The following is a 26,524-nucleotide window of genomic DNA, read 5'->3' on the forward strand; positions in this document are numbered from 1 at the left end:
ACCAAACAATCAACAACCAGTCCATCCGCCAAAGGCCCCCATCGTCTTCTATATTTATTAGACTCCCTCATTTTCCCCTTGTACCATTAAACTTCCCATTCCCACACTCCAGCATTTCCTCTGCCCATGACAGACTTCGCCAAATCCATTCTTGGCTTGGGCTTCAAAAGAGACTCTTCTCCTGCTGACGATGTTTCCAGCAGAGGCTCTCCGTCGCCCGCCCCGCTGCATAATCTCGACAACCCGAAGAAGTTCTTGCCGAAGAACCTAGCTGCTCATCCTACAACGGCCGTGCTGAGCCAGTCCATGGCGTACGGCACCACTACTTCCTCTGAGAACCAACCACTGGCCCACCAGCGTGCCCAGGGCTCTTTTGCTGCCCAAGACTTGCATCCTTCTTTATCAAATCCATCGGACTCATCCACGGCTCATAAGTTGACTGCTTCTGCTGCCGTCAACTATGGTGTCAAGGACTCCGACCCTCATAGCCTGTCGAATTTGGCCGATACCGCCATGGAGTCTTCTCCTACTCCTCCTGACCTGTCTCAACCTGTCATCATCACTACAGACGAAAAGGGCCAACATTCCCAGGCAAAGACCTCTCTGCAGCCCAAGGGTAAGTTGAAGGTCACCATCATCGGCGCCAAAGACTTGATGATTTCAGAATACTCCCAGCCCTACGTTGTGCTGACTTACGAATGTTCCGAGTTTGTCAACAATTCCGCTCCTTCGAAACTGCCAATGCTCGCCACCCATCAGAACCAGCTGCGTTTGTCCCCTGGCATGCCTATGAAGCAACCTAGAGATAAGAGACCTGCTTTGTACCAGCGCCAGTCGTCTACTCAGCAGTTTCAGCTTTCCCAGGGCCAGACCCAGGTCTGGAACCATGAGGCTGTCTTTGATGTGGTGGGCTCAAACTCAGAGTTGGACATCTCTGTTTATGACGGTGCCAAAGATGACGCCTTTTTGGGCCAAGTCCGTATTGTGCCCAACACTGATACACCTAGTGCCAACAAGACTCAGGAAGCTAGATGGGAACCTTTGCGTGCTCGTGTGGTTGGTGAACGCGTCACTGGCATGTTACAAATTAAGTGGCAGTACACTCGCTTCGACTCCAAGAAGCTGTATGGCCCTGACGACTTCGAAGTTCTTAGGCTCTTAGGTAAGGGTACATTTGGTCAGGTTTACCAAGTGAAGAACAAGGACAATGGCAGAATCTATGCCATGAAGATCTTGTCGAAGAAGCTTATCGTCAAGAAGAAGGAGATCGCTCATACTATCGGCGAGAGAAACATCCTCGTCCGTACATCTGCTGCTGCATCACCATTTATTGTTGGACTCAAGTTCTCTTTCCAAACGCCAACAGACTTGTATCTCGTCACTGACTACATGTCTGGTGGTGAATTGTTTTGGCACCTCCAAAAAGAAGGCCGTTTCAACGAAGACAGAGCCAAGTTTTACATTGCTGAATTGGTGCTTGCATTGGAGCATTTGCATGATAACGACATTGTGTACCGTGATTTGAAGCCAGAGAACATCCTTTTAGATGCCAAGGGCCACATTGCTTTGTGTGACTTTGGATTATCTAAGGCTAACTTGAACAATGATGGTACTACGAACACGTTCTGCGGTACTACAGAATACTTAGCACCAGAAGTGCTTTTGGATGAAAGTGGATACACTAAGATGGTTGACTTTTGGTCTTTGGGTGTGCTTATCTTCGAGATGTGTTGCGGCTGGTCGCCATTTTACGCTGACAATACCCAGCAGATGTACAAGAACATTGCATTTGGCAAGGTTAGATTTCCCAAGGAGGTTTTGTCTCCAGAAGGAAGATCATTTGTCAAGGGTTTGTTGAACAGAAACCCACGTCATAGACTCGGTGCATTGAAGGATGCCAGAGAATTGAAAGAGCATCCATTTTTCCAGGACGTTGACTGGAACTTGTTGAAAGCCAAAGACATTCCTCCTCCATTCAAGCCACATCTTTCGTCAGAGACCGATACATCCAACTTTGACCCTGAGTTCACCAATGAATCCACTAGTGTGCTCAAAAAGCACATGGAAATGGCGTCCACGCCATTGTCACCTGGCATCCAAGCGAACTTCCAAGGCTTCACATACGTGGATGACTCAGCTATGGATGATCACTTCAGCAAATCGCATAGATACCAAGCATTTAAACATTCTGGGTCGTTTATTCCCGGAAACTCTAACCTTCCACCCGACGATGAGGTGATTGACGATCAGATTGATGAAGAAGACGAAATGGAGATTGATACCGACGCCAACATGGAAAGCGAAGAGTTCGTCCATGGTCGCTTCGACTTATAAGTCGAATAATAGAGAAGCGGGCCGCGAGAGCCGATTTCTACAAACATTACCAGCAACATTACTTATTACATTACTTTACACCTTTTAATACTTCTTTGCAAACGCCATCATCATGCCGCCATTTTCTGATGAGCTTTTTGTACATTATTGTTTTACTTTTATAGTGTCGTTATAGATGATCGCTTCGTGATAATGCTGGTTGTTTTTCGCACCCAGTAGTAACCACCAACTCAAGTGTGTGCACCACCCAGAACATTGCAACTATCAACATCCTACCATACAAAGAAAACCATCAGGTCCCAGCTAATTAGATCATGAGCAGCAGGACGAAAAGAGTAAGAGGACGTGTTCCTCCAGTGGACCATGGTCAGCCCCAACCAGCATCAGTGATGAAAAGCGATAATCTACAATTACACGACGAGGCTGACTTGATAAACTTCAGGGCAGATGCCTTCGCCAGATTCATAAGCAATCAAGACCTTCTAGAGACAGCGGCACTGAAGCCATTTCATACATCTAAGATTGATCCACCGGCACCTTTTCCCGTACATAAGAAGAAGTTGTACGAAGAGGATGCGACAGACGAACAGGTGAAAGAGGTTCTTCGAAATCTCGGCAAGGAAGACTTTATATTTGGTGACTTGAGGCTCATGAAGCTTAAGGAGCAAATACTTCAGGAAGAGGTTGAAAGTAACCGCAAAGAGTTGACAGAGTTGCAGGAGGACCCAAACAAGACGTTTGGTGAAGAGATGTTGTTCCAGAAGAAAGCCATGGCTCAACTAGCCAAGCTTCATAGTGAGTGCAGTGACGCTGAGTCACTTGAAAAGCTAGAAAAGGGCATGAATGATATTTTGAACGAGTATCAGGAGAAATACAACAAGAACTACAAACTAGAACAGCCGCCATACCAGCAACACTCGATTGCTATTAAAGAGTTGGCTCCAGAGGTCACCGTGGAGAAAGCACCAGAGAAATACAATCCTCGGCTGATCTCGTCGTTTTTGGACATGGAAGGTGAAAACAAAGCAGAACTGGACAAGCAGGAGAGTCTACATGACGGCCCACAAAGCTACCAAGATTCAATGTTTGGGGACGAAGACAAGATGGATAATAACGGGCAACTCTACATGCAAGGTAATGGCGATGAAGACTTTGCCATGGCCATGATGAATGAGCACGGGCACGAGGGCCACAATGAACAGAAGCAAGATATCCCCGAACACGAGCCACCACAACAACAGCAACAACCACCAGTCAAGAAGACTCCTTCGGACAGCAATAACGTCGCAGAGAACGACGTCAACATGGAGGATCTTAACCAGTTCCTTGCTGACCCTCAAGGGAACGATGATATGATGGGAGATGACATGGACGCGTTGATGAACTTTGGGCCCGACAATGAAGAAGGAGGCATAATGGACGACGACGCCTTCAACTCCGATTTCCTCAGCCAAATCGACCACACAATGGAATAAAACACCTTCCTTTCTTCCTTTTAACGCCGGTTTTTGCACGTGCTGGAGCCTGGTGCCCTCACGTGCGAGATAAGTGGGAAACGCGAGATATCGTGGAAAGTTAGTACGTAGGTGTCAAAAAAACGAGTAAAAAAAAAATACAGCATAACACTGATATCACAGATAACCGCTAATAAAGGGAATCCTGGGAACCCAAAAGAGCCAGATACGTACGAAGGGGGCTTCTTAATATACAACTATTGCTATTTTGCAGCTTTAAACAGCATACCAAAACACCCTTTATTTTATGGAACCGGCGCCCGGTCCGTATGTTGATACCCCAGGAATAGCTACTACTCGGTTTACACAAAGGATGCTGTTGAAACAGCAGCAACAGGCTCGCAGTCGGTTGCGTCAGCAGCGACTCAAGGTCAGCTTTTTCGGATATCTTGTCGTTTTGGTGTTTTTCGCCGTGCTCCAGTTCATTGGTATCTACTTCTTTGCCAAAGGTTTTCTCTTGTCCAGACAAGTTTTACCTAATGTGGCAGAGTGTGGTGACGATGGATGTCTTCCACCTCAATTTGAAAAGACAGTGATAGTGGTGATTGATGCCTTGAGGTTCGACTTTGCTATCCCTGTTGAGGAGAGCCAGGCTGACCCATACTACCATAACAATTTCCCCATCTTACATGATCTCATGCAGAAACAACCAGATAATGCTGTCCTTTTGAAATTCTTGGCAGACCCACCAACCACGACATTACAGCGTCTCAAGGGCCTCACTACGGGGTCTCTACCGACATTCATTGACGCTGGCTCGAATTTCGATGGTGACGCGATTGATGAGGACAACTGGCTTCTCCAATTACACAAAAGGAATAAGTCTATTGCATTTATGGGCGATGATACATGGAACGCCTTATTCAAGCATTACATCAACCCAGAACTCCATTTCCCTTACGATTCCTTGAATGTGTGGGACTTGCATACCGTAGACAACGGTGTTATAGAGCATATGGTTCCCTTGCTCGATCAGAAACGGGCAAAAGAGTGGGATCTCTTGGTCGGTCATTTCCTTGGAGTGGATCATGTGGGTCACAGATATGGCCCTCATCATCTTGCCATGAGGGACAAGTTGCATCAGATGAACACATTTATCGAAGACACTATCAACAAAATTGACGATAAAACGTTGTTGATTGTCATGGGAGACCACGGAATGGATCCTACTGGAAACCATGGTGGTGACAGTATTGAGGAATTGGAAAGCACGATCTTCTTTTATTCCAAGAACAGGAAATTTCACATCAACAAGCACGATGCTGCGGATTACGACACGTCTGATCTTGGTAAAAACTATAGATCTGTCAATCAAATTGACTTGGTTCCTACAATTTCTTTGCTTATGGGTATGCCAGTTCCACATAACAATCTTGGCTTCCCTATTGATGAAGTTTTTGGTAATAATAAGGACCTCAGTTCGGCCGCTCGTATCACTGTGGAGCAGATCAATAGATTTAGAGGTCTTTCTGCTGAGCTTCGACTGGATGAGAAACTCACGGAGAAGTTTGAGTTTATCTCCGACAACTTCACAAAGTATGGCAAGAACAAGAAGTACTATGCTGATTTAATTTCCGAATCTAAGGCATACCAAAGAGATTTCTTAGACCACTGCAAGGGTCTCTGGGCGCGTTTCGACTTAGTCCTCATTGGGCTTGGTGTGTCTGTGATGCTCTTGTCGCTATCTTTTGTTTTAACTTATTCTAGATCAATCCCGTCAGTGAGGGTTCTGACGATGTCGTTCGAATTTATCGGATCGATCATTGCAATGACCTTGTTGGGTCTTGTTTCCAGCATCTCAATATTTATTGTCTTGAGGCCATCGGGAGTGACGCTTCGCACTTGCTTATTATTAGGGTGTGCTATCGGTATCTCCATTGGTTTCTGGGCTCCGATCATGGATCGGTTCAGCCTTTTGTGGCTTTGGCAACAGGTCGAAGATTTTTTCCACTACAATGTCAATGGTTGGTCTACTATGGGATTATTGATGGTTCTTTTTCATAGCACAATTTTTGCATCGAACTCTTATGTGATTTGGGAGGATAAGCTTGTGAGCTTCTTTCTCACCACATTTGGTTTCTGCTGCTTCTTTGGATGTTTGAGAAGCTCAAAGCCATATGAGCAACGTATTTTGGGTGCGCTGCACGCAGCTACGTTTATCTTGTTAACAAGGTTGGTCTCAATGATTAACTTATGTCGTGAAGAGCAGCGCCCGCTCTGTACACCAACATTTAAGACTACTTGGTGGTCTGTGTTATTATTGCATATCTGTGCATATATTTTGCCAACTGTGATCAAGTCTTTTTACAAGTTCACGGCATCATACCATTCCGCTGGACCATTGTGGATTGGCACAGGCATGAAATTCCTCATGCTAATGAACGCATCTTACTGGACTATAGAGTATTTCGAGAACAACGACTACTTCCAGGAGAAAGCCAAAGCTTTCCTTGAAATTGGCTTAACAAAATCTTTAAAGTTGGGTATTGCCCGTATTGTGCTTTTCATTGCGCTTGTGCTTGCAAACTTCAGCTGGTCTCGTGGCCCACTATGTGTGAAGATTGAGTTATCCGACTCTCAAGAGAGCGACCATGTTGAGACATCATCAAGCTCTGATGACGAAGATGGTGAGACTATTTCTCCGAGACCCAGACAACCAAGGTCTCCGTCAGCTACTATATTGGGCTATGGTAATGTGTACGGTTCGTCATACTTCCTACTTGTTATTAACGTCGCTTGTGCAGTTCTTCTTGTCACTAAACCGTTAGGAGCAATCTCGATTTGCATGATGATAGTCCAGCTTTTATCACTTTTAGAGCTTTATGAAACTTTGGGTCTCCAAAGAAATTTGGTCGCAGTTGTTGTCTTTGGACTTTTGGGATACCAGCACTTTTTCAGCACAGGCCACCAAGCTACCATTCCTTCGATTCAATGGGATATCGGCTTCTTGACAACTCAGACAATTCTGTTCCCCTTCACCCATTTGAATATCCTACTCAACACATTCGGATCATTTTTCATCATATGCATTGCTGTTCCGCTAATTACACTCTGGAGAATACCACCATCCACCAAGCCAATCACACTACTTTCCCAAGTGGTAACTAATGTCACTACTTTGCTCACATACCAAACAATCATCAGCATTATGAGTTTCATCTTTGCTGCCCACTTTAGAAGACACTTGATGGTGTGGAAAATCTTTGCTCCAAGGTTCATGCTTAGCGCCCTTTTACTAATTGTTTTCAACGTTACACTTACGTTTGGAACCATGTGGTTCGCCACATCTAGGGTGTTGACACAAGTCAACAGGATATTTGGTAAGTGAGCCTGGTCATATACTATTTAGAATACTAATGCATATACATTTTTCGCAGCCAAAAACAGTGTTTGTGCACGTGATTTAACAACATATCAGGCAGCCTTCAGACTCACCAATTCATCACCAACCACCATGTGTCGATTCATGATATACAAAGGTAAGGAGCCTATGATGCTCTCAGACCTCCTTACCAAACCAGCTCATTCTATCATCAACCAGTCATTTGACTCAAGGCTTCGTATAGATATGAGAAACCCCATCAATGGAGATGGTTTTGGTGTGGGCTATTATAGGAAGCTAGACCAACCATGTATCTTCAAGGCCATTACCCCAGCGTGGAACAACGTGAATCTTAACTCATTATCAAACTGCACGGAATCACTGCTTGTGTTTGGCCACGTCAGGGCCTCCACTCAAGGTGTTCTTTCAGAGACTAACTGTCACCCATTTCTGTATGGAAGAATCATGTTTATGCACAATGGTGGTGTTTCATGCTTCGACAAGATCAAGAAGAAGCTTATTAATCATATTGATGATAAGTTTTTTACGTTTATCCAGGGGTCGACCGATAGTGAATGCTGTTGTGCGTTACTCCTAGATACACTATATAAAATGGGCTATGATGCTGAAGACCCCAAGACTGTTTATGGGCACAAAGTATTGAGACAAGCTATTCTCAGAACAATCGAGCTTATCAAGGATTGGCAGTGTGAAGTTACAGATGAGCCTTCGTTATTGAACTTTGCAGTTACCGATGGTGAATCTGTCGTCATTACGCGTTACATCACATCCAAAACTGATGAAGCTGCTTCATTACATTTCAGCACGGGACTGAGATTTCTTGAATATGACACTGGCTTATACAAGATGGAGAGACTCAATAGGTCCCAGGATGTTGTCTTTGTTGCAAGCGAGCCATTGACATTTGAACGTGGTGACTGGATCTGCGTTCCTACGAATACGACACTCACAATCACGAGTAACAACACCGTTCTTATGCATCCTATTGAAGACGAGTTTTGGAGCGATGGCCTCGCAGAGAGATCTTCCGGATTGGCTATGCGTAAGGGGCTTATGGGTGGTGTGCCAACAAAACCCAACACGGAACCAAGTGCTGAAGACGAAGTGGATAGCACAGTTGCTCACCTCCCGCCATTACAACGTGAAGGAAGAAGAGCGAGTGAAATTGCATCATAGAGAGTAGCTGGATCTACATCAATAAATTTCAAAATAGAAATCGTGTTTCATTAGCATCATTAGAGTTAAATGCATGCACAGCGTAGTCTATTGCGAGCACCTCGTTGCTTAAGCTGTCTCACGAATGCTGGTTATGATGGAGCAGCTGTGCTTAAATGGGACTTGTGTCGTCGGTTTTACCTAACCTTTACTTGCAACTCGCGTTAGCTTGTTACTCTTACCGTCTTTCGAGTCGGTCTCTAAAGCGAGATCCTCGTCGCTGTCCGAGCTGGACGTGGAGTCTTCACTCAGGTTGTTGGTGTCCCCAGGATACAGATGCATCTGGTCTCTCACAAGTAATCCTTGGTTATCGTAAAGGGGGTTCGCCTTCTTGTACGACATGCCATCGTCATTGGGGTCAATGTAATCGTCATCGTCATCTCCAGCGTCACCGGAGACATGAAGGAAATCATTGTATTTGTTTTCAGTATCTTCTTCATTCTTCAATTCCTTGGCCTTGCTATTAAGGGAGGATTGGAAAGCGTTAGAACCAGATATGGTTAGTTGCAGCGACATGTAATTGGCAAAGTGGTCATCGTCATCCTCGGACTCGGACTCGTCACTTGAGCTTAACTTGTTACCGTCTTTCTTCTCAGCGTCGCTCTCTTCGCGAGTGTCCACATCTTCGTGGAATTCCTCTTCCTTATCTTGGTTCTCGTAACTGCTGCCTATTAAGTCGCGATCATTGTCTATCGTATGCATTTCACGCAAGGCACTTTCGAACTCGCTCTCCTCGATGATCTCACCCGTACTTTCATCGAAAGTATTCGAGCCCTCGTCGTCATCCACATCGCTGCCGCCGAGGATAGCATTGTACTTCTTTCTTGTATCATACAAGACTTGGCTGACATAGTTCTCCCAAATCTCGTCTTCGATTCTTTCATCGATAAGCTCGCTGACAGTACCAACAGGGTATAATTGAATAAATTTGACCACTTCTTCTGCGATTAATGTCAAGTGGCCCATATATCCGAGTCTCATGCCGCTGTGCTCTTGTTCATAGTCCGAACAGAGACGCTGGCCCTCGGTGATCTTGTGCGTGATGTTACCAGAATGGAAGATGTCAATAGCGAGGAACTTGTTGAATCCAATATCCATGGAGCCATTCAAGACTTGTTGCACTATATCAAAAACGACGTTATGCAAAAAGTTGTTCCATGGAAACTTGAAAAACATCGACAAAATATTGGATACAATCTGAGAATCGTATAATGCGATCTTGAGGTAATCACCAACGACTGGGTCCGCTCTAAGTTCTTCTTCGGTGAGATTAGCATTGCTATGAGGTGGCTCTTCTTCGTCGCCACTATTCTGATTTCCATGATGGGCAACTGATGAATCTTGCATTTTAGAATTAAATGAATCAATGGTATCATTGAAATCGTTTTCGTCGTCAAATTCGTGCTTTGGCAAGTCTTTGTCAAACTTTTTGGTCAACTCTTTCTCAGCATCAAGACTTGGCTGCCAATCGTCGGCAGGAAGCTCGATCACTTCGTTGTATTTGAATGCAACAGGGTCAAACTCCCTCATTTTCTTTCTAAGTTGGTCTCTTATCTTCACGACATCAAATCCCTTGTTGTCATTGAGAAGCGCCATGTTGGAGCAGTGCAAAAGTTCAGCGATCAACTCGCAAATCTTAAACCTCTCAAATCCCAAAGGCTCGATTTTACCGAAAGTGGTGAGCAAGGACGAACCCTCATTCACATGAATCAATAGTTTATTGAACTCATCGATCTTGCTTCCGAAAACTTTCAACAAATGGCCCAAATATATGGGGTCTCTTCCTGTGGGAGGATGACTTTCCAAGGTGATGTAAAGGACTGGTAAAATGTCGTAATCCGAGTTATTCTTTCTGATAATCTCAATAATAATGCCAACACCATTGGCCAATGCATAGCCACCCTTCAACATAATATCACAAAGACGAGCCATAATGTCATAAGACACAAGCTCACGGGTAAGTTCGTTGGGTCCAATGGTGGAATTGTCAGTAGTAGAGTTAGCAGAAATGGTAATGAGCGCTTTTAGGAAGTCTGCAGCGGATGATTGTCTCACTAACAAGACATCAATGTCAGTATCCGTGTCGGAAGTATCAAGAGCATCAACAAGCTGAGGAACAAGCTCTTGATCCTGAAGGAAGTCTATTATGCCTGTGGAGTTATCCGGTTTATCAGTGGAAATGAGCTTGAGCAAGAAGTCCATGAGGGGTGGGTTGGCCAAGTGGTTCATGAACTTCTTGACCAACAACGGCTGGTTGTCAATCAAGTAAGTGATCATTTCCTCGCACTTCATGTCCAAAAGGTGTTCCATAATTTTCATAAAGTACGTAGCCAAGTTGATCGACAACGGTTGCTCTAGATCGAGAATCGACCATAACTTATTAAGATTCTGTGTGGACTCCATCACTGTGTCGGTAAGAGACCACACGTCAGCACTCAAGATCTCTGCTGACAAGGCAGCATAGCGAGAACGTCTTTCCTCAGAGGATTCAGGGGAAGCCTCCTCTTCTTTTTCACTCTCTTCTTCCTTCAGAGATTTAGGAGAAGACGTTTTCGAGTCGTTTTCATTGTCGTCGTCTTTGTTCTCCGACAGGGGCTTCTCTTCAGTCTCACCGTCGGAATCCTTACTTTGTTCAGAGTCAGAGCCCGACTCAACCTTCAAATCTGGAGAAAGATTGAGTCTCTTCAAGCTCATGGCAAGCTGTTCGCCCTGCAAGCTTTCCAGAATCAAAAGGTCCACAAGCATGCTGATGACGTTGTCATTACGCAAGAACTCAAGCAACATGGAGTTATTCGACATCAACTCCTGAAGCAAGTCATTCTCGTCCAAAAGCTTTAGGAGCACTGATATTGTCTGGGAGTCATCTTGGGCATTGTCGTTGATGGTATGGTTTTCTAGAATGGAGGTGACGTTGGATAGGGAAGTGAAACCATTACTTAGCTTCCAGAAAGAGCCCGACATTTTTCACGGAGGGGGAACGAGTCTGGGCCGGGAACCAAGCAGAAGGCTAAGGTTTTTTAAGGGGTATAAAAGGGGGTTTATGGGGGTAAACGATCACACGGGTAGGATCCGTGAAGGTTGGTTGGTGAGTCGGTTGAGGTTGTTGGATGCAGAGAAAGAAGAAAAAAAAAAAAAAAAAAAAAAAAAAAAAAAAAAAATAGCCAAAAATGAGCCAAAGGGAAAACAAAACTTGGAACAGCACGAAAAAAGAGGACTGGAAAAAAAAAAAAAAAGAACTGCAACGACCCACATAAGGTAAACCACCATCCACTTAAACCTTAAAAATAAGCACTCTCTAAATTTTAATGTAAATCTTCTCCTTCTCTCCAATTGAAAAGTTCTACGTTCTACCGTGGCATTCCCACTGGTCCGCCCTAAACCACCTCGGTGTTCTTGTATAGGCGGCTCGATTCAACTTGCTGTGTCTTATCCCGACTTAGGCGACCTGGCAGGTATCGTGAGCGCCTCCTCGACAGGGCTGAAGCAGGGGGTGGCAGATGGAGGGGAATAACGGTGGGAGAGGGAGTTTTCGATTTTTGGAGGGCGATTTTTGAAAAGTGGTTTTTAGAGTTTGGGTGGTTTGGGATTTTGTGGGGTTGGTGGTTGATACAGTCAATGGCTGCAAATGGGTGGGTTGAGGGAGGTTAGTGTGGAGACACGGAAAAGACGGTGAATTACAGGGGGAAGAATGCAATTTGGATTGCAATTGGGGTTTAAAATGCCATCATGGTCTTTTGAAGCTTTGTAAGTGTTCTGATTGTTCTATCTGGAGAACACCACTGGCTAGGGCCTGTTCCTGGATGACCTATGTCTGTACCAGCGAGGCTTATCCTACGAAGTAGTTGCTGGATTTTGGGTCTTTGGTAGTAGACGTTTTCAAAGTTATAAAAGTACCCAGAGTTCGGTTTTTGTTTGTCCTTTCATGGAATTGTACTTTGCTTGTGGTGCTCTTCCATCGCCTGTGGCCCTACTAATGCCACACATGGCAACCACTGCATAATAACACTTCTATTACCATTGAAGCTTCAAGAAACCGTTTTTCAGGTATAAAGTTAAAGTTTAGCTACAACTATCGTTAATTCACTGACTTTAGTTTCCCTGGGCTGTCCACATAGACTAACATCCACAGTTGACGCGGTGGAAAGCCGATACGGCTTTTGGTGTACTTGAAAAAAAGAAAGAGGAACTTTTTTTTACTCAGCCGGCAGTTTTGCACTCCAGCACAGCCATCCTATCGAGTTATCAACATTTCTTGTCAATTGGGCTATTCTTACTTTTTCTTAGTCCTTCCCATTGTCTTTTGGTATGGAACGAATATGGAACTTTTTTTCTTCCCTTTTCGCAGCCATTTCAGTTAGTGTAAGTGTTGAGGTAAGGACATCACCATTCCACTCAACGAAGTATGGAACTTTGGAGAGTTGGTGAATAAGTCAAGATTTGAAGAGTTTGGGATTCAGTTTAGTTTTCTACGTCTTCCTCGGCTTGTACTGTAATACAGCCCTCGATTACATCACGACACCCATCTTCCGTTTAACGAAAACTGATTTCGATAAAGCCACTGAAACCCTACTTGGTATTAATTTTCCAAAAGACAAGCAAAAAAAGTAAGAAATCCTGAGTTCTCCACTTAGTCCATCCTTCCTCGTCTTTATTTAGCATCCATCTTTCTTGTGGTCCATAATCCTCACTATCGCGGAGGTACGGATGTAGAAGGATTTTTTTCAATCTTACTTCTTCAGTATCAAATCTTCAGTCTTTCAATCCACCATGCTTCGGACTGCTTTTACCTCGTGCAGACTGCTTTCGCTGTCTGCTTTGCTTCGAAATGCTGCCCCTGCAGTGTCCACTGCTTCGAAAGGTCTTCCTGATTTGACCTACCTCAAATTCGACTCCAACGCCTCCAAAGACCTTTATGCCGTTTGCAAAATCCACAATATCCCATACATGGTTACCAAGGGCGACAAGTTGATCTTGCCATACAAGATAAGGAACCAGGAGGTTGGCGACGTCTTCAAGTTGGACAACGTCATCACTCTCGGTTCTAGAAACTTCACTTACAACGACAACGATGGTATTCCTCAAGAAGCATACGAGTTGACAGCTACGTTGGCTGAAATAACCAAGGAACCAAAATACCAAGTCGTCAGAAAGAAGCAGAGATGCAGAAGAAAGAAGACCACTGACGTTGAGCCTTTCCAGTCACATTTGATCATCAACGAATTGAAGTTGAAATGATCCATTGAGCATCTATCTGTACATACTTTACGCTCTACTTGTATAATAATATCGTCATCATAAGTCATTCAATCTCGTTAATCGTAGCTAGACTCGTCTGGTGTTGAACTTGATAGCTTCACGTAATTTGGTCTCGTTGAACCTGAAGTTAGGATCCCGCTTCATGAACGGATGCTCGAGAAGCTTTTCGGCTGTAGGTCTGATTTGAGAGTCCGTGGTGAAGCATTGCTTGAGGAAGTCTTTAGCTTCATCGCTGACATCTTCTGGAATTGGTGGTGCCAACTTCGTCTTACCGATCTTGTAAATAGCACTAATCACCGCCTCATTAGACCACGGCCTTTGACCGGCAAACATTTCGAGTACCACACATCCTAGCGACCAAATATCCACCTTGGCACTGTAACCTTGTTTTTTGTCTTCAACGATATTATGGATCACTTCAGGTGCCATCCAGAACACAGTTCCTTGCATAGACATCTCTGCATTATTGCTGTAAATGTCCTGCGATTTCTTAGATATACCAAAATCGGATATCTTACATGTACCATCCGTTTCAAGAAGCAAATTGTCCGCCTTCAAATCTCTGTGAAGGATACCATTCGAGTGTAGATACTTGAGACCTTCAAGTACCTGCTGTGTGATAAATTTGACAAGAGGTTCGTCGAATTTTCCAAAAGATTTAAGACACGATGAGATCGATCCACCGCCAACGTACTCGAGGAACAAACTATAGGTATTTTTCTTCTGTTCAAATCCCAAGTACTGAACGATGTTGAGATGGTCCAAATCTTTCATTGTCTCGACCTCCTTATGCAAAGCATCAAGGCCATCTGAAGTTTTGTTCCAACTGTCATTCACCACAACTTGTTTCACTGCAAGCATTTCACCAGTTGTCACATTAAGAGCCAAGTATACGGAACCGAAGGAACCTCGACCAATTAGTTCACCCTTAATCCAAGCGAATTCTTCAAACTTAGAACTGGTATTCGACCTGATGCGGCTCACGAAGCCCTTTTCGATTTCTGCTGAAGTGACTTCAATAACTTTTTGGCCCCATAGCTTCGTGTTCGTTCTGCGGAGCAGATTTCCACTCTTTTCGTCTGCTGCCTTTGCTGGAGGCTCTGGGAATTTTTTGTTAGCTCTTTGACTAGCTAAGCGCTTGTTACGAGCTTCGTTGGCAACCGTTCTGATCGTCTTCATTCTCTTGAAGAATTTTCCACTTCCTTCCAGCGGAATTATTCCATCTTCGTCTGTTGGAGGGTTCACAGGAGAATTATTAGCGTTTGAAAAAGTACGTGAGATAGATTCTTTCCTCTGGGTAGGGAAAGTTCGCTTTGGATTCACCACCTGAGCAACAGGAGACTCAGGAGAAGCATCAATGATTGGCTTATCAAGATTGGTATTGGGGAAATACTTCTCAAGATTGTTGTAAACTTCTTCCACAGGAGGTCTAACATTCATCTCTCTTAATTCAGCACTTTGGATATTCCGGGTAGGCTTCATAAAAAAGTCTTCCTCGCTGTCACTGTCGTTATTGGTTTCCCCCGAAGTATGCTCTTGTTTTTCTGCCATTGGCTTCACAAAGAAGTCGTCATTATCAGCATCTTCATCGGGTTGATCTTGTCTCTGTGAAGCTCGTGAAGGCGTTCTGGCGGTAAAGGATGGTGCGTCGTCGAAACTGAATTCGTTCTCCGTAAAAGCATTAGGATCCTCCTCTGATCTGCGGAGTGATGACAGTTTAGACGAAACCCTTCTTCCACTTCCATTCCTGGACAAGGCAGGCAGAATCGAGGCACCCAGCAAAGTCCTTCCCGATCTCACCGATCCAGTTGGAGGAGGTGGAGCTTTACGCTTGGCGACAAAATTACTAGACCTTTCATACTCCAGACCCAGTGATGAAGCTCGCGAAGCACCTTCTTTAAATATAGCCGAACGTATTGCTTTTGTAGACAATGAGTTCTTGTCGTCACTGGCTAGCCCGTCTTTAAAGCTAGACGAATTTGGAAGGTTTGGCAGTTTGTCGCTCTTCAGCTTCTTTGAAACCTCGGTCAAATCGGACTGGGCCAGCGGTGTGGTAGCCTGATGCGTGAATTCAACTTTGCGAGAGCCTTGCTGGGCAGCACCGTGATTAAGAGTTGGCTTCTTTGTTCCTCTTCTATTGGCAGGAATAGTAAGTTTCAAAGGATGTTGGAACAGTGCAGCAGGGCTCCTTGCATCCTTTGGATTCTTGATCTGAGAGAAGGCTTCGTGATCTTTGAAGTTTATGTAATCCACTCCCTTATCACGAGCGTCTTGCAAAAGATACTGAGGAGTAGCTGGATACATCCTTCCATTATTGTCCCCAGTGAGATCGAAGGAACGTGCATCAGACGATGTACTGGAAATTGTATTAGTTCCAGGAGAATTGACTATCTGCTGAACATGGATCTTAGAAAGCAGACTCTGACGCAAAGCTTGAACAATAACGTCGTCCGTCATAGGCTCTCCAGGAATGCAATCAAAATCGGTGAGATGAAACGTAATTACGCCGAAGTTGAGGAGATCCAATGACTTGAATATCTTCTTTCTCAACAGGTCCAAGTCATCCAAATCCTTCGAGTAAATTCGTAAGGGCTTAAAAGATACATTATCCTTGGAAAGAAGAATAAGTTTCGATTCATCTTCAAGTGTGCTTTTTGGTACAGGTAGATACCTAGCATCTAGCTGTTCTTTCTTTATCTCAGCACTTAACAGCCTATCACTCTCTGCTGAGGATTCGCCCACTTCAAACGGCGGATAACCTGTTGAATTTGTCGAAATTGGGGAAAGCGTGCTATCATCTTGGGAACGCTGCAAGCTTAATAAAGAATCTCTGTTCAAAAATGAATTGTTTCTGCCAGACAGTTCGGCCCTCCTGTGACTGGACGAACCATGGCTGGTCTTTTTATGTCCACTAGAATGTCTGCCGCCGGAGCTCCCCGAGCTGGGGTGAACCTGTTTGACTATACCAGCAGCTTTGTCGCCACTGTACTTCCAAATAGAGCTAAATATTCCACTCATTCTTTGGCCCGTCGAATTTCTTGGATCATCCGTGGCTGACCTATGACCAGGATTATACGACAGCAAGCTTGCAGTGCTAGCATTTGCTTTGGTAGACTCAGAAGAGAGAGTCCTGTGGTGAAGTCTGAAAAACTTATGAGAATGGGATTGGGACTGATCTCTCAAAGGGTTCGCCTTGGCACTGGATGGGTCAACGTAAGAATATGGACGGGGTTTAGTCGGAACAGATGACGATAGATGTGTCGTAAGGGTTGCGGAAGACTTCCTGTTCTCTGCTCTCTTTTGCACTTCAATCTCTGGTGGCACCAATGTAGCACTTGTGGCACTGGATGGATAATCAAGCTGGTATAGTTCTGACCTTAGAAGATGAATGAAACGGTCAACAATAGATTTATCGTCTCCTACGCCGAGACTTCGGCTAAACTGCTTCCATATCATTGAAGTAGAATCATAGTTCCCCAACTCCAAGAATCTATTTCCGGAAATTTCGTTTCTCTTGAAAGTCTCCTTCCATGAGCTGCTGAAACCATTGTAATCAAGCCAAGCTATGACGTTATCCATCAGCCATCGAGTTGTTGGGTTCAAGGCTGGCTGAGATGAATGAGCACCCATAGCGTACCTGAGAAATCTTTGCTGATTATTGTTCTTCGTTAGCGTAGAAGACGTAGATGTTGTAGATATCGTGGACGATGCAGAGTTGTTTCGAAGGTGTTCCTTTCGTTTGCTATTAGCCAGCTCTTGCAGGCTGCGGTTGTCTTGGGTATCAGTCTTAACGGGTTCTTTCAAGGTTCTTTCGTCCGTCGCTATTTCAGGTAAGTGTAGATTAGGACGCGAGCCATTGGAGTATGCGGAGCTGGGGGTCAAGGAGGCGGCAGTGCCTCTCGAATCGGTATTAGGGTTCAAAGCCAATGCACTGGCGCTGTAATCATATTTGCCTATTATCAGGCCCACCATGTTGGAGTTTCCAGACATCAAGGATTTAGGCGGCAGCGACGACTGAATAGTATTGAGTTCATCTTCGGATTGACTCATAGGCAGCGTCTTTATGCTAACAAAATCTGCATTTTCAAGGCCATCGCCGAACTCAGACTTCGAGGGCGAGTAGTGAAACTCTCTGGTCGACTCGTCAGCCTCACTAAAGCTGAACAGGTTCACATTTGACAGGCTTGTTGATGGGTTCATGCGTGGCTGGGTTTCAGGTTGCACAGGCTTCTGGTCCTCCTCATTTACACCAACCCTACGAGAGCTGGTGCTGCTGGTTCTCGAGAAGGTTTCCATGAACTTAGACTGCCCGTCGGCCATCGGCTTCTCGAAGTCTGGCTCGTATACTGTGTTGACTGGATAACTACCCACACTTTGACGTTGGGAATCACTCCCGTGTGAAAGGAAACTGTCGCCGAAACTTGTAATTGACGAAGGGGAAGGCTGGCCTCTGTTACGTATCATGACGTCGTCTGAGACTATTCTCTGGGGAGCCTCTATATCATGGTAAGCCAGAGGAGGCCTCGCCCTCAGGATATCGTAGCTGGCTGATCTTTTGTTGGGATCATTATCCAACGGTAACCAGGACATTCGTAGATAAAATCAATATGGTATTGGAGGCGTTGTAAAGAGGGTCCGATGTCCCTTGAATAGACAGTAGTATTTATGTGGACTCTGCACAGGACTGGCCAAATATAGAAGCTGCTTGATGATAAGGAAAAACACGCTTTGACAGCCTCACACAAATATAGCTCAAGGTCAATATATAGATTTTGAATAACGGAACGACATAAACGGCGTGTCTTGAATTGCCTAGTCCAAGAAAGGTCACACTGCTTAAACTCAGCCTTGTGACGCACTCGCACGTATTCTCGTATTTTGCACCCATTGGGTCTGAGAGCATCGGACCAATTATCGGGGTTGACAAAAAAATGACTTTGTAAGGTCAAATTTTGATTTTGAAGAGATGTGGATTTTGAAAGGAAAGTCTATTTTTGTTCTCTTGGAAGTATGTGTTGTAGAGGATGTAGGTTCATCAATACCAGTTCTACTACATCAAGTCTACCGCGAATAACCATCACTACATTACTGTCTGAACCATATACACCATAACATGCCATGGCTAGCTTCGACCAGCAAATACGCCAGCTTGTCAAAGACCTACATCTGCTTAATGAATTGGGGAGAGCAGAAAGTAGGCGTTTCGACGCTGTTTTCCGGAAAGTCGTTGATGATGTCCTCGCTCTAGTGAGCTTTAAAGATAAACATAAGATCAGGATTTCGATTTCGACGTCACAGTTTCCTCCACTTGTGATAAATTGCTACTGCAAGCATCCTAAGAAAGACTTTGTTGTTGATCAGCCAAGCATACACCAATTGGCACAGTCTGATCCTCATATTCAGCATACATCCCGCTTTCACCAGCTACTACGAGCACTTTCCAATACCACTGCCGAAGGTGGCCGACCCCGGCGCGTCAAACAAGAATATAAGGACGTTGTTGATCATTTGTCTCGTTACCTCGAGCAATTACTGGCCCTATATGATTCTTCACAGTCTCAACTAGCAGACTTTCTTTCCCGCTGCTTGACCCATGAGTACGCTTTAGCATATAATCTTAATAGGAAGGTGGAAGAGACCACTGACGAAACAGAGCAGCTCATATCCGCTTTAGATGGTTTGGTCACCAGAACCCAAGCGATGGAAGATAACGACTCCATTTTTGACTACAAGCCGTCTTCTCATTCCAATGAATCGAGTGAGCTACTAAACTTTACGAGCAGCGACGAAACCCTTAATCAGACGTATGAGGCTATTTTGCATCTAGCACTTCTAAAGCCAGCTTCGCTGTTCTACGGTAGTGTATCTTCCTTAGCGAGAGTCATTTTACAGATTCTCGAGAAGTACCACGGAGTCGAGCTTATGGAGATTGAAGAATACCAGGACAGGGAGGGCATACGTCAACTAATGTATGAGTTCCTTCTTGGATCTGAAGATTATGCTGGCATAGTTCCCCACTACTTTCTTGCAAGAGCGGAGTCTATTCTTGATTCTAACGCTGTTAGCGATGAAAGCTTCGGAGCGGAGCCTACCAATGCAAAGGAAGACTTTGATGAAGCTCCAACTTCCTTTATGGAGACGCTGATAGCTGAAAGCTATCTGAGAGAAGAGCTTATCGAACTCTTGGCCAACTTGAATACGGTCGTTGCTCTACTAAATGAGTATGATCTACAGTTTCATCCACAGTTCCCGAAGATCTTTAGGGCATTTCTCAATCTTGTTTATGATGACCTTAATGATCTAGCGTCTGCGAAAGACTATGAGTATGTTGAAACTATAAGCGACCTTGTTAGACAAATCAGTGATTACGAAGTCAATGTGGATGGCTTAGATGGTGATATCATAAGAGGTATAATCGATCATCTTCACTTCATGCAAGGCTTTTTAACTTCTGGCTATGATGATTCAACGCTTTTGATGCGCCTGGCGACACGAGTGTTCTTTTCGGAGTTCGAAATTACGAAACGCGTTTTCAGAGATTGGAATCTTAAGACCGTATCTGTTGTTCATCTCGAAACGATCCTAAATCAAAATTCACCAAGTAAGAATGGGGTTACCACTCGGGATGTTTTCTCGACATGGTATGACAAGTATATGAAACTCCTGCAATTATCTTCCCAAGCCGACAGATATTCTGCTAAGAAACTCATTGCAAGAATTCTTAAAGATCTTTGGATTCCAAAGTTGATTCATTTCGGTGACCTTGAATATCAGTCTCAAAAATTTGTTCTCGACAGGAGGTTCAGGTCATGGAATTCGAAGTCGGCTAAGTGGAAACGAGCACAAAGCTCTCTGGAGGCATTTTATACTCGGAACCTCTTAAGTGCTACTCTCAATCAAATGAAGCAGAGAATAAGCAAGCTTCGTCTTGATAACAAGAATGCAGCTACAATCCATGATAAGGTCCGTAAAAAGACAGATGGCATCATTGCGAGAAATACGATTCATCAGTGGCAGACAATGTTGAACAAGAAATTTTCGGCAACAGATGAAAAGCGTTCTAGCTCCAAAGACTGGTCTCTCAGCGAGAAGCTAGCGGCCCTAGGGAAAATTGAAAGTCGATATTCCTTAGGGAAACATTTCAAGAATTGGCAAAAGCAGATGACTTTGCGACTGAGACTTGAACAAAGTGCCCAGTTAAGTTCTAAGTTAAGGCGTCGCTTTTTCCTTGGTGTTTGGAGGAGAGCATTTGCAATGAATAAACTCTTGGAGAAATGGCAGATAAAACAAGATGATAACGTCACCAAGGCCATATTTAAACACTGGAAGGATAGCTGGGTTCAGAACGAGAAAGCTTCCGAATACCAAAGGAAAGCTTGCCTTTCCGCGGCTCTCAAAAAATGGAATCTAGAGCATAAACGGAAGAGTGCTTGTTTGGATTCACTGTTGAAGCTCTCAACGATTAAAAATTGGAAGCTCAAGGCTTTGTCTGGTGAGTTCAGGAATAAATTAAAAAGGCGACACTTACGCACATACTTTAATGTCTGGAGAACTAAGCGGAATAACATGTCCGAAAATGAGGCTGTTAGTACTTCATTCGGAAATGATAAGTTGAGGAGTGCCATGTTTGCTTTATGGAAATCAAGAATTATGCTCCACAGAGAGCTAAATGTTGTTGCCAAACTCAATTCCGGAAGAAGCCATTTTCATCATTGGAGGAATAAGTATTTGACCCATCTTGCAGTACAGGAGAGAGCTATAGCTTTTAAGAAGGAAGGAAGATCGCTCAACGAAAAGGCTTTGTTGCAGTTCTTTATTAAGCATTGGAAGGAAAAGGTTGTTTCACGTTTTGAAGACTATTCAAATGGTGTGATATTCTCGTTCAATCAGTCTGTCAGAAGAAAAGGTACTTTGAAAGTCTTTTTAAAGTCTTGGAAGAGGAAGTATGCGGAAACGAACTCGAAACAAAAAAGATTAGAATTTTTGTCAAACCAATACAACAGGGCTAACCCTGCTCTCGCGACAATAGTTCGGCATTGGAAGGAAAAGACTTACAGACTTTTTGAGTACGAACAAGCGGGTCTTGATTTTTACCGTGCAATGCTTCATAAAAAGTTCATGGTTGTTTGGTACGAAAAACTTATTGTTAAGGTGAACTACCTAGATGAGTTAGTTGAAGAAGTTTTGAGTCAAAAGAGCTATGCTACTACACTTGAGTATCTTCAAAAATGGAACCTCAAGTATGTGAAGACTTACAAGAGAAACTTACAAACTTGCGAGATGTTCCAAGACAAGTGGAATACAGCGAAGGCAAGGTCGCTTTTCCAAGTTTGGCGACATAAGGCTTTCCACAAAGATACTTCCCAACAGGAAGAGGAAGCTGAGGACTTCGCCGAAGCTAATACAAGCATGTTCTATAGCAGCTTGTCTCCTCTTGCAAAGAAGCGGGGCAGTTTCTTTGAGGGCCATAGTTACCTTCACACGCCAGTGAAGAAGCATGTTGCCAATGCGCCTTTCACTCCATCCTCAAGGATTCGCAGGACGAGTCCAACCAGATTACAAGATACTAATCAGAAGATGACGTTGGATAAGATAGATGCATTAATTAATCACTATAGAAAAGTGAAGGAGCCAACAAATAGGAAGACTACCCGAGTGCAATCAAATATTTTGAGATTACAGGATATCTCGACTGTGAGACTCTCTCCTCCGCGCCAGAATGCCCGTTATTCAAGTCTTCCTTCCAAACCACCAGCTCCAAAATTCGAGAGAGTCTTAGACACATCGCCAAAAGCTACTTCTTCTCCATTTGAGCCTAACGGTTACCAAAAGCTTCCTTCACCATTACCACTGGCAGATATTGACGCATCAGTGCTAAGCACAGCCAAGAAGCTCAAAAGATTCAAGCCTTTGGTTATTCCCAACAACGAAAAGCACGATGATCCAACAGGATCACCGGCAGTGCTGCTAAAGGAACGTCTTGAAAACGCCTCAAGATCCTTTCATTCTCAAAACACCACGCGAGAAACCCGTAATTAGGAGGTTTCCTGAGCATCTTCGAAGCTATCAATTTCTTCGTTGATAGCCTCCTTCACGGCGTCCTTATCGACTGGGGCTGGCTGGTCAATTGGAGTTTCAACCAGTCTGTCGTCATGCTTCTCTTCAGCTTCCAAATCAATATACACTGGAATGGCATCCTGCTCGATTCTCTCGTAAACATACAAGTAGCTGTGTGTCTCGATGGTAGTTCTAAGGAACTTCTGTAACTTAGTCTTGTAGTCCCATGGATCGGCAGTTCCTGAAGGAGAAAGCTCTGCTGGAAGAGCCTGGTAACGTTGTACGTGTTGGATCGTGTACATGAATGGGAAGAAGTTAATTCTGGAGAATGCATGGACAGTCTTCAACTTCTTCCAATGCTTGGGCTCATAGGTAATAAGAGATGCCTTCCTGTTTGGCTTGTCCATATCAACCTCAGTGATGAGATGGGTAAAGTTGTTCCACAAGCGGGACACGTCTTCAATCTTCTCAGTCTTGTCAAATACAACATATGGAGAATGTAATTGAGTGAATCTGGTCACACCACTCATACAAGTTGCGACATCCATGTGAACCACTAGCGATTGATTTGCTTTTGACTCAGTGATGTAATTGTTCAAGAACGAGATCGCCTCACCTCCTGGGTAATTGTAACTGGAGGCATAACTCATCATACCAGTGTAAACGACTGAAACACCGACACTAGCAAGCATGATGAATAATAACAATTTATGAGCAAACAGGTTCGACCATTTTCTCGCAACATTGGCAAGGCCATTAGCTGCTTGCAAAGTAAAGACTGGTACGATATAAACAATGAATCTCCATTCCTTGTGTGGTTGCTTCGACATAAAGGCAATGTAAAGGATGGAAGAAATTGTCAAAATCCTGAGAGAGTTGCGGGCTGGATGAGTGACAACCAACTTGTTGTCCTCGGTGACCTGAGTTGGTGTTCCGTCGTTTGCTGGGTCAATTAAAAGACCCAACAATGTCAAGAGAATGACATGAGGTGGACGGAAGAAATTCAACAAATACTTACCGAAGTATGCCCCATATGGTTCCACGCCCCACTGCTCGGCGTTACCATTGATGATGTTAAATCTAAAGCTCTCAAGCTCTGGCCACACCCATTCACCCCAGAAGTAAGAGTCAACAAGCACAGTAACAAAAACACCGACCACAGTTCCTGCAATAAGGAAATACAGATTAATCTGGAGGTCAGACTGACCAAATCCAAGGGACGAGACAAAGGATATGGTAGTAGCAAAGACGCCAATCTCCACGCGGAAGATAACAGCAGTGAACGATAACCAAGTCAATCCAGACATATCGCCCTTCACCAACTTACTGAAAGCATAGGTGACTATAGGCAAGGCAATAAAGTTGGGCAAGGTTCTGGTACTGTAGAATGGAACATGGAACTGGACGATCAAGAAAAGGGTATAAAAGACGCCAATTGCTCCTTTAATCTTCGAGCCCTTCTCAACAAAAGAAACCTTGCTAAGAGCGTTTCTAAGACTGATGAAACCTAGGATATTCGCCAAGCCAAGCACTCCACGAGCCACAACCTGGACTATGAGCTGGCTATCACCATCCTTCACCACCAACGGAGTACCCTTGATAAGAGTATGACCGTAGTCAATGGCTTTTATAATACCACCAATCACCAAAGCTCCAACAAAAGTTCTCGGAACAACGCCAGGGAACTCCTTATGGTCGTAGTTGCCAAGTTGATCAGGATGAACGCCATAGTTCACCACATCATGGATAGCTTGGATATTAAACAGCTCCTCAACTTTTGTGTATGGGGCAGCCCATAAGTGGTAGAATACTGCCGCTACCAACAACAAATCCAAGAAATATACAAACTTCATTCTTAGGAAGTGGTTGTAGTGGGAAAGTAGCGTTGACCAAATTGTGCAGTAAAGTGCCGCTCGGTTAACTGGGTTAGTGCGGTTAAATGTGCGTCTTAGCAATTACGATTATGGTAAGCGACGACTGATGGCGGGAGATAAAGTATAAGGATTTGTTTGGTTTTTACTAAGGAGAATCAGTTTCTCCAGAGTCTGTTTTTTCGTATCAAGCCAGTGAAATAGCCCAGGAGGACCACAGATACAGCTTTCGCAGCCATTGCTGTTACCTGGTAACTGATACCTGATACTATCAGGTTTATTATAGCGGCAACAACACAGGTATTACTTTATAGAAGGAGTGCTTTCACAGCACTATCTCGATATTTAAACTCAAAAAGTCAGAATTTATTGCTTCACATACTTTGCTTCCTGGACCTGCCAGCCTCCTACCGATTGGCCTACGGTTTTTCAGTGCGCGATGGACATCTATCTATTCCCCACAGTTAAACACCATGGACGACGATATCCCAGAGCTTGTCACCGAGCTTACTGAAGACTTTGCTACGAAGCCTGAGTATCTAGCGACAATCCAAGATACCAAGGAATATGAACAGAAACCGCCCAAGGTCACGTCCAAGATCCCCATCACTATCGTGACAGGCTACTTGGGCTCTGGAAAGTCCACTCTTTTGGAGATGATAGGCCGTAAGTCGAAGAAGAGGTTGGCTATTATTCTCAATGAGTTTGGTGATTCGACTGCTATAGAGAAATCCGTTACCATCAAGGATTCTGATAAGAATGAAAGTGTCCAGGAATGGCTAGATCTTGGAAATGGCTGTCTCTGTTGTTCAGTTAAAGATAACGGTGTGCTTGCCATAGAGAACTTGATAGAGAATTCTGGTGACAAGATAGACTACATTCTTTTGGAGACCACGGGGATTGCCGACCCAGCGCCAATCGCTGAGATGTTCTGGCTAGACGATGCACTTGCAGCAAGCGTCTACATTGATGGTGTTGTGACTGTCATAGATGCTGCCAATATCATTCAATGTCTTAATGACGTTGGTGGTCACTGGCACAGAGCAAACAAGCATGTCTTGGAAGAGAACGATGAAGAAGTGACTCCAGAAAAGAAAGAACAGGAAAGGAAAATGCTAGAAGAGGGCATCAGCACAGCTCATCTTCAGTTGGCCCTCGCCGATGCTGTCTTGGTCAACAAGATTGACACAATTGAAGGGGATGACGCAAAGCTAGAAGATATTTGCGGAAGAGTTCGTCAGATCAATTCATCGTCCCCCATTCACACTACTTCTTATGGGGATATCGATTTAGACAAAATCTTGGACCTACATGCCTTCGAAGCCTCCAGTGATAAGCTTGCTAACCTGATCAGTTTTGCCACTAGCTCATCGTACCATGACGACAGAATTAAGACCTTGACACTTGACTTTCCTTTCTTTGACGACCAATCTGGGTTCAGCAAGGTAGAGAAGTTTCTCCAGCATGTACTTTGGGAAAATGATGCTAACGGTACAAATGTGGAAATCCACAGAACAAAGGGTGTTTTGGTTCACGATGATGATGTTAGAATTTTGCAGGGTGTCAGAGATACTTACGAAGTGATAGAGGGAGGAAGCTTGCACGAAAGCATAAAAAACAATAAGATTGTTTTGATCGGAAAGGGACTTGATCACGATGTATTGATGCTGGAGTTGGAAAAGTACATTCCACTTAAATAGGTAAACAAGCTACTAGATCTGAAAGTGTTCATGAATTTTGCAACCATTACGCGAATTGCGACCAAACCTCAGAATCAGAAACCTAAGATACGAGAATAAAAATCCAAAAACGTTGCCGTAAAAGCAAAACTCCTAGAAACCTTCTATAACTACAAAATGATGAATTTGGGAAAAACACAATTTCGTAACACTTATTCTGGGGAAGTATGGGGTCCATCTTCTCCATGTTGATTC

The 26,524-nt window shown here is 44.1% G+C and overlaps 10 protein-coding genes across 10 annotated transcripts; 7 read left to right on the forward strand and 3 right to left on the reverse strand. All coding sequences in view use genetic code 12, as the record gives it.

Annotated features, from left to right (window-relative positions):
- Nucleotides 1-126: 126 nt before the first annotated feature.
- SCH9 (serine/threonine protein kinase) lies at nucleotides 127-2,334 on the forward strand (the record flags this gene model as incomplete). Its single annotated transcript, XM_025484668.1, has 1 exon — nucleotides 127-2,334. The coding sequence occupies one exon, from the start codon at nucleotides 127-129 to the stop codon at nucleotides 2,332-2,334; it is 2,208 nt and encodes a 735-aa protein (XP_025339599.1).
- Nucleotides 2,335-2,648: 314 nt separating this feature from the next.
- Nucleotides 2,649-3,809, forward strand: CXQ85_000943 (uncharacterized protein; the record flags this gene model as incomplete). The annotated part of the gene is made up of 1 exon (XM_025484669.1): nucleotides 2,649-3,809. One exon carries the CDS (start codon nucleotides 2,649-2,651, stop codon nucleotides 3,807-3,809), a length of 1,161 nt encoding a protein of 386 aa, XP_025339600.1.
- A 352-nt stretch (nucleotides 3,810-4,161) lies between these two features.
- On the forward strand, nucleotides 4,162-7,176 carry GPI13 (mannose-ethanolamine phosphotransferase; the record flags this gene model as incomplete). Its single annotated transcript, XM_025484670.1, has 1 exon — nucleotides 4,162-7,176. The coding sequence occupies one exon, from the start codon at nucleotides 4,162-4,164 to the stop codon at nucleotides 7,174-7,176; it is 3,015 nt and encodes a 1,004-aa protein (XP_025339601.1).
- A 126-nt stretch (nucleotides 7,177-7,302) lies between these two features.
- Nucleotides 7,303-8,367, forward strand: DUG3 (glutamine amidotransferase subunit; the record flags this gene model as incomplete). The annotated part of the gene is made up of 1 exon (XM_025484671.1): nucleotides 7,303-8,367. The coding sequence occupies one exon, from the start codon at nucleotides 7,303-7,305 to the stop codon at nucleotides 8,365-8,367; it is 1,065 nt and encodes a 354-aa protein (XP_025339602.1).
- Nucleotides 8,368-8,547: 180 nt separating this feature from the next.
- On the reverse strand, nucleotides 8,548-11,367 carry CXQ85_000946 (uncharacterized protein; the record flags this gene model as incomplete). The annotated part of the gene is made up of 1 exon (XM_025484672.1): nucleotides 8,548-11,367. One exon carries the CDS (start codon nucleotides 11,365-11,367, stop codon nucleotides 8,548-8,550), a length of 2,820 nt encoding a protein of 939 aa, XP_025339603.1.
- Nucleotides 11,368-13,173: 1,806 nt separating this feature from the next.
- On the forward strand, nucleotides 13,174-13,641 carry CXQ85_000947 (mitochondrial 54S ribosomal protein bL21m; the record flags this gene model as incomplete). Its single annotated transcript, XM_025484673.1, has 1 exon — nucleotides 13,174-13,641. One exon carries the CDS (start codon nucleotides 13,174-13,176, stop codon nucleotides 13,639-13,641), a length of 468 nt encoding a protein of 155 aa, XP_025339604.1.
- An 87-nt stretch (nucleotides 13,642-13,728) lies between these two features.
- Nucleotides 13,729-18,252, reverse strand: BCK1 (mitogen-activated protein kinase kinase kinase; the record flags this gene model as incomplete). The annotated part of the gene is made up of 1 exon (XM_025484674.1): nucleotides 13,729-18,252. The coding sequence occupies one exon, from the start codon at nucleotides 18,250-18,252 to the stop codon at nucleotides 13,729-13,731; it is 4,524 nt and encodes a 1,507-aa protein (XP_025339605.1).
- Nucleotides 18,253-18,780: 528 nt separating this feature from the next.
- SFI1 (Sfi1p) lies at nucleotides 18,781-22,633 on the forward strand (the record flags this gene model as incomplete). Its single annotated transcript, XM_025484675.1, has 2 exons — nucleotides 18,781-22,575; nucleotides 22,625-22,633. 2 exons carry the CDS (start codon nucleotides 18,781-18,783, stop codon nucleotides 22,631-22,633), a joined length of 3,804 nt encoding a protein of 1,267 aa, XP_025339606.1.
- Nucleotides 22,634-22,697: 64 nt separating this feature from the next.
- On the reverse strand, nucleotides 22,698-24,572 carry ECM39 (dolichyl-P-Man:Man(7)GlcNAc(2)-PP-dolichol alpha-1,6-mannosyltransferase; the record flags this gene model as incomplete). The annotated part of the gene is made up of 1 exon (XM_025484676.1): nucleotides 22,698-24,572. The coding sequence occupies one exon, from the start codon at nucleotides 24,570-24,572 to the stop codon at nucleotides 22,698-22,700; it is 1,875 nt and encodes a 624-aa protein (XP_025339607.1).
- Nucleotides 24,573-25,063: 491 nt separating this feature from the next.
- Nucleotides 25,064-26,290, forward strand: CXQ85_000951 (uncharacterized protein; the record flags this gene model as incomplete). Its single annotated transcript, XM_025484677.1, has 1 exon — nucleotides 25,064-26,290. One exon carries the CDS (start codon nucleotides 25,064-25,066, stop codon nucleotides 26,288-26,290), a length of 1,227 nt encoding a protein of 408 aa, XP_025339608.1.
- Between the last annotated feature and the right edge of the window lie 234 nt (nucleotides 26,291-26,524).

This window comes from Candidozyma haemuli (assembly GCF_002926055.2).
Source record: "Candidozyma haemuli strain B11899 chromosome Unknown B_2014730914, whole genome shotgun sequence".
In the NCBI taxonomy this organism is placed as follows: Eukaryota; Fungi; Ascomycota; class Pichiomycetes; order Serinales; family Metschnikowiaceae; genus Candidozyma; species Candidozyma haemuli.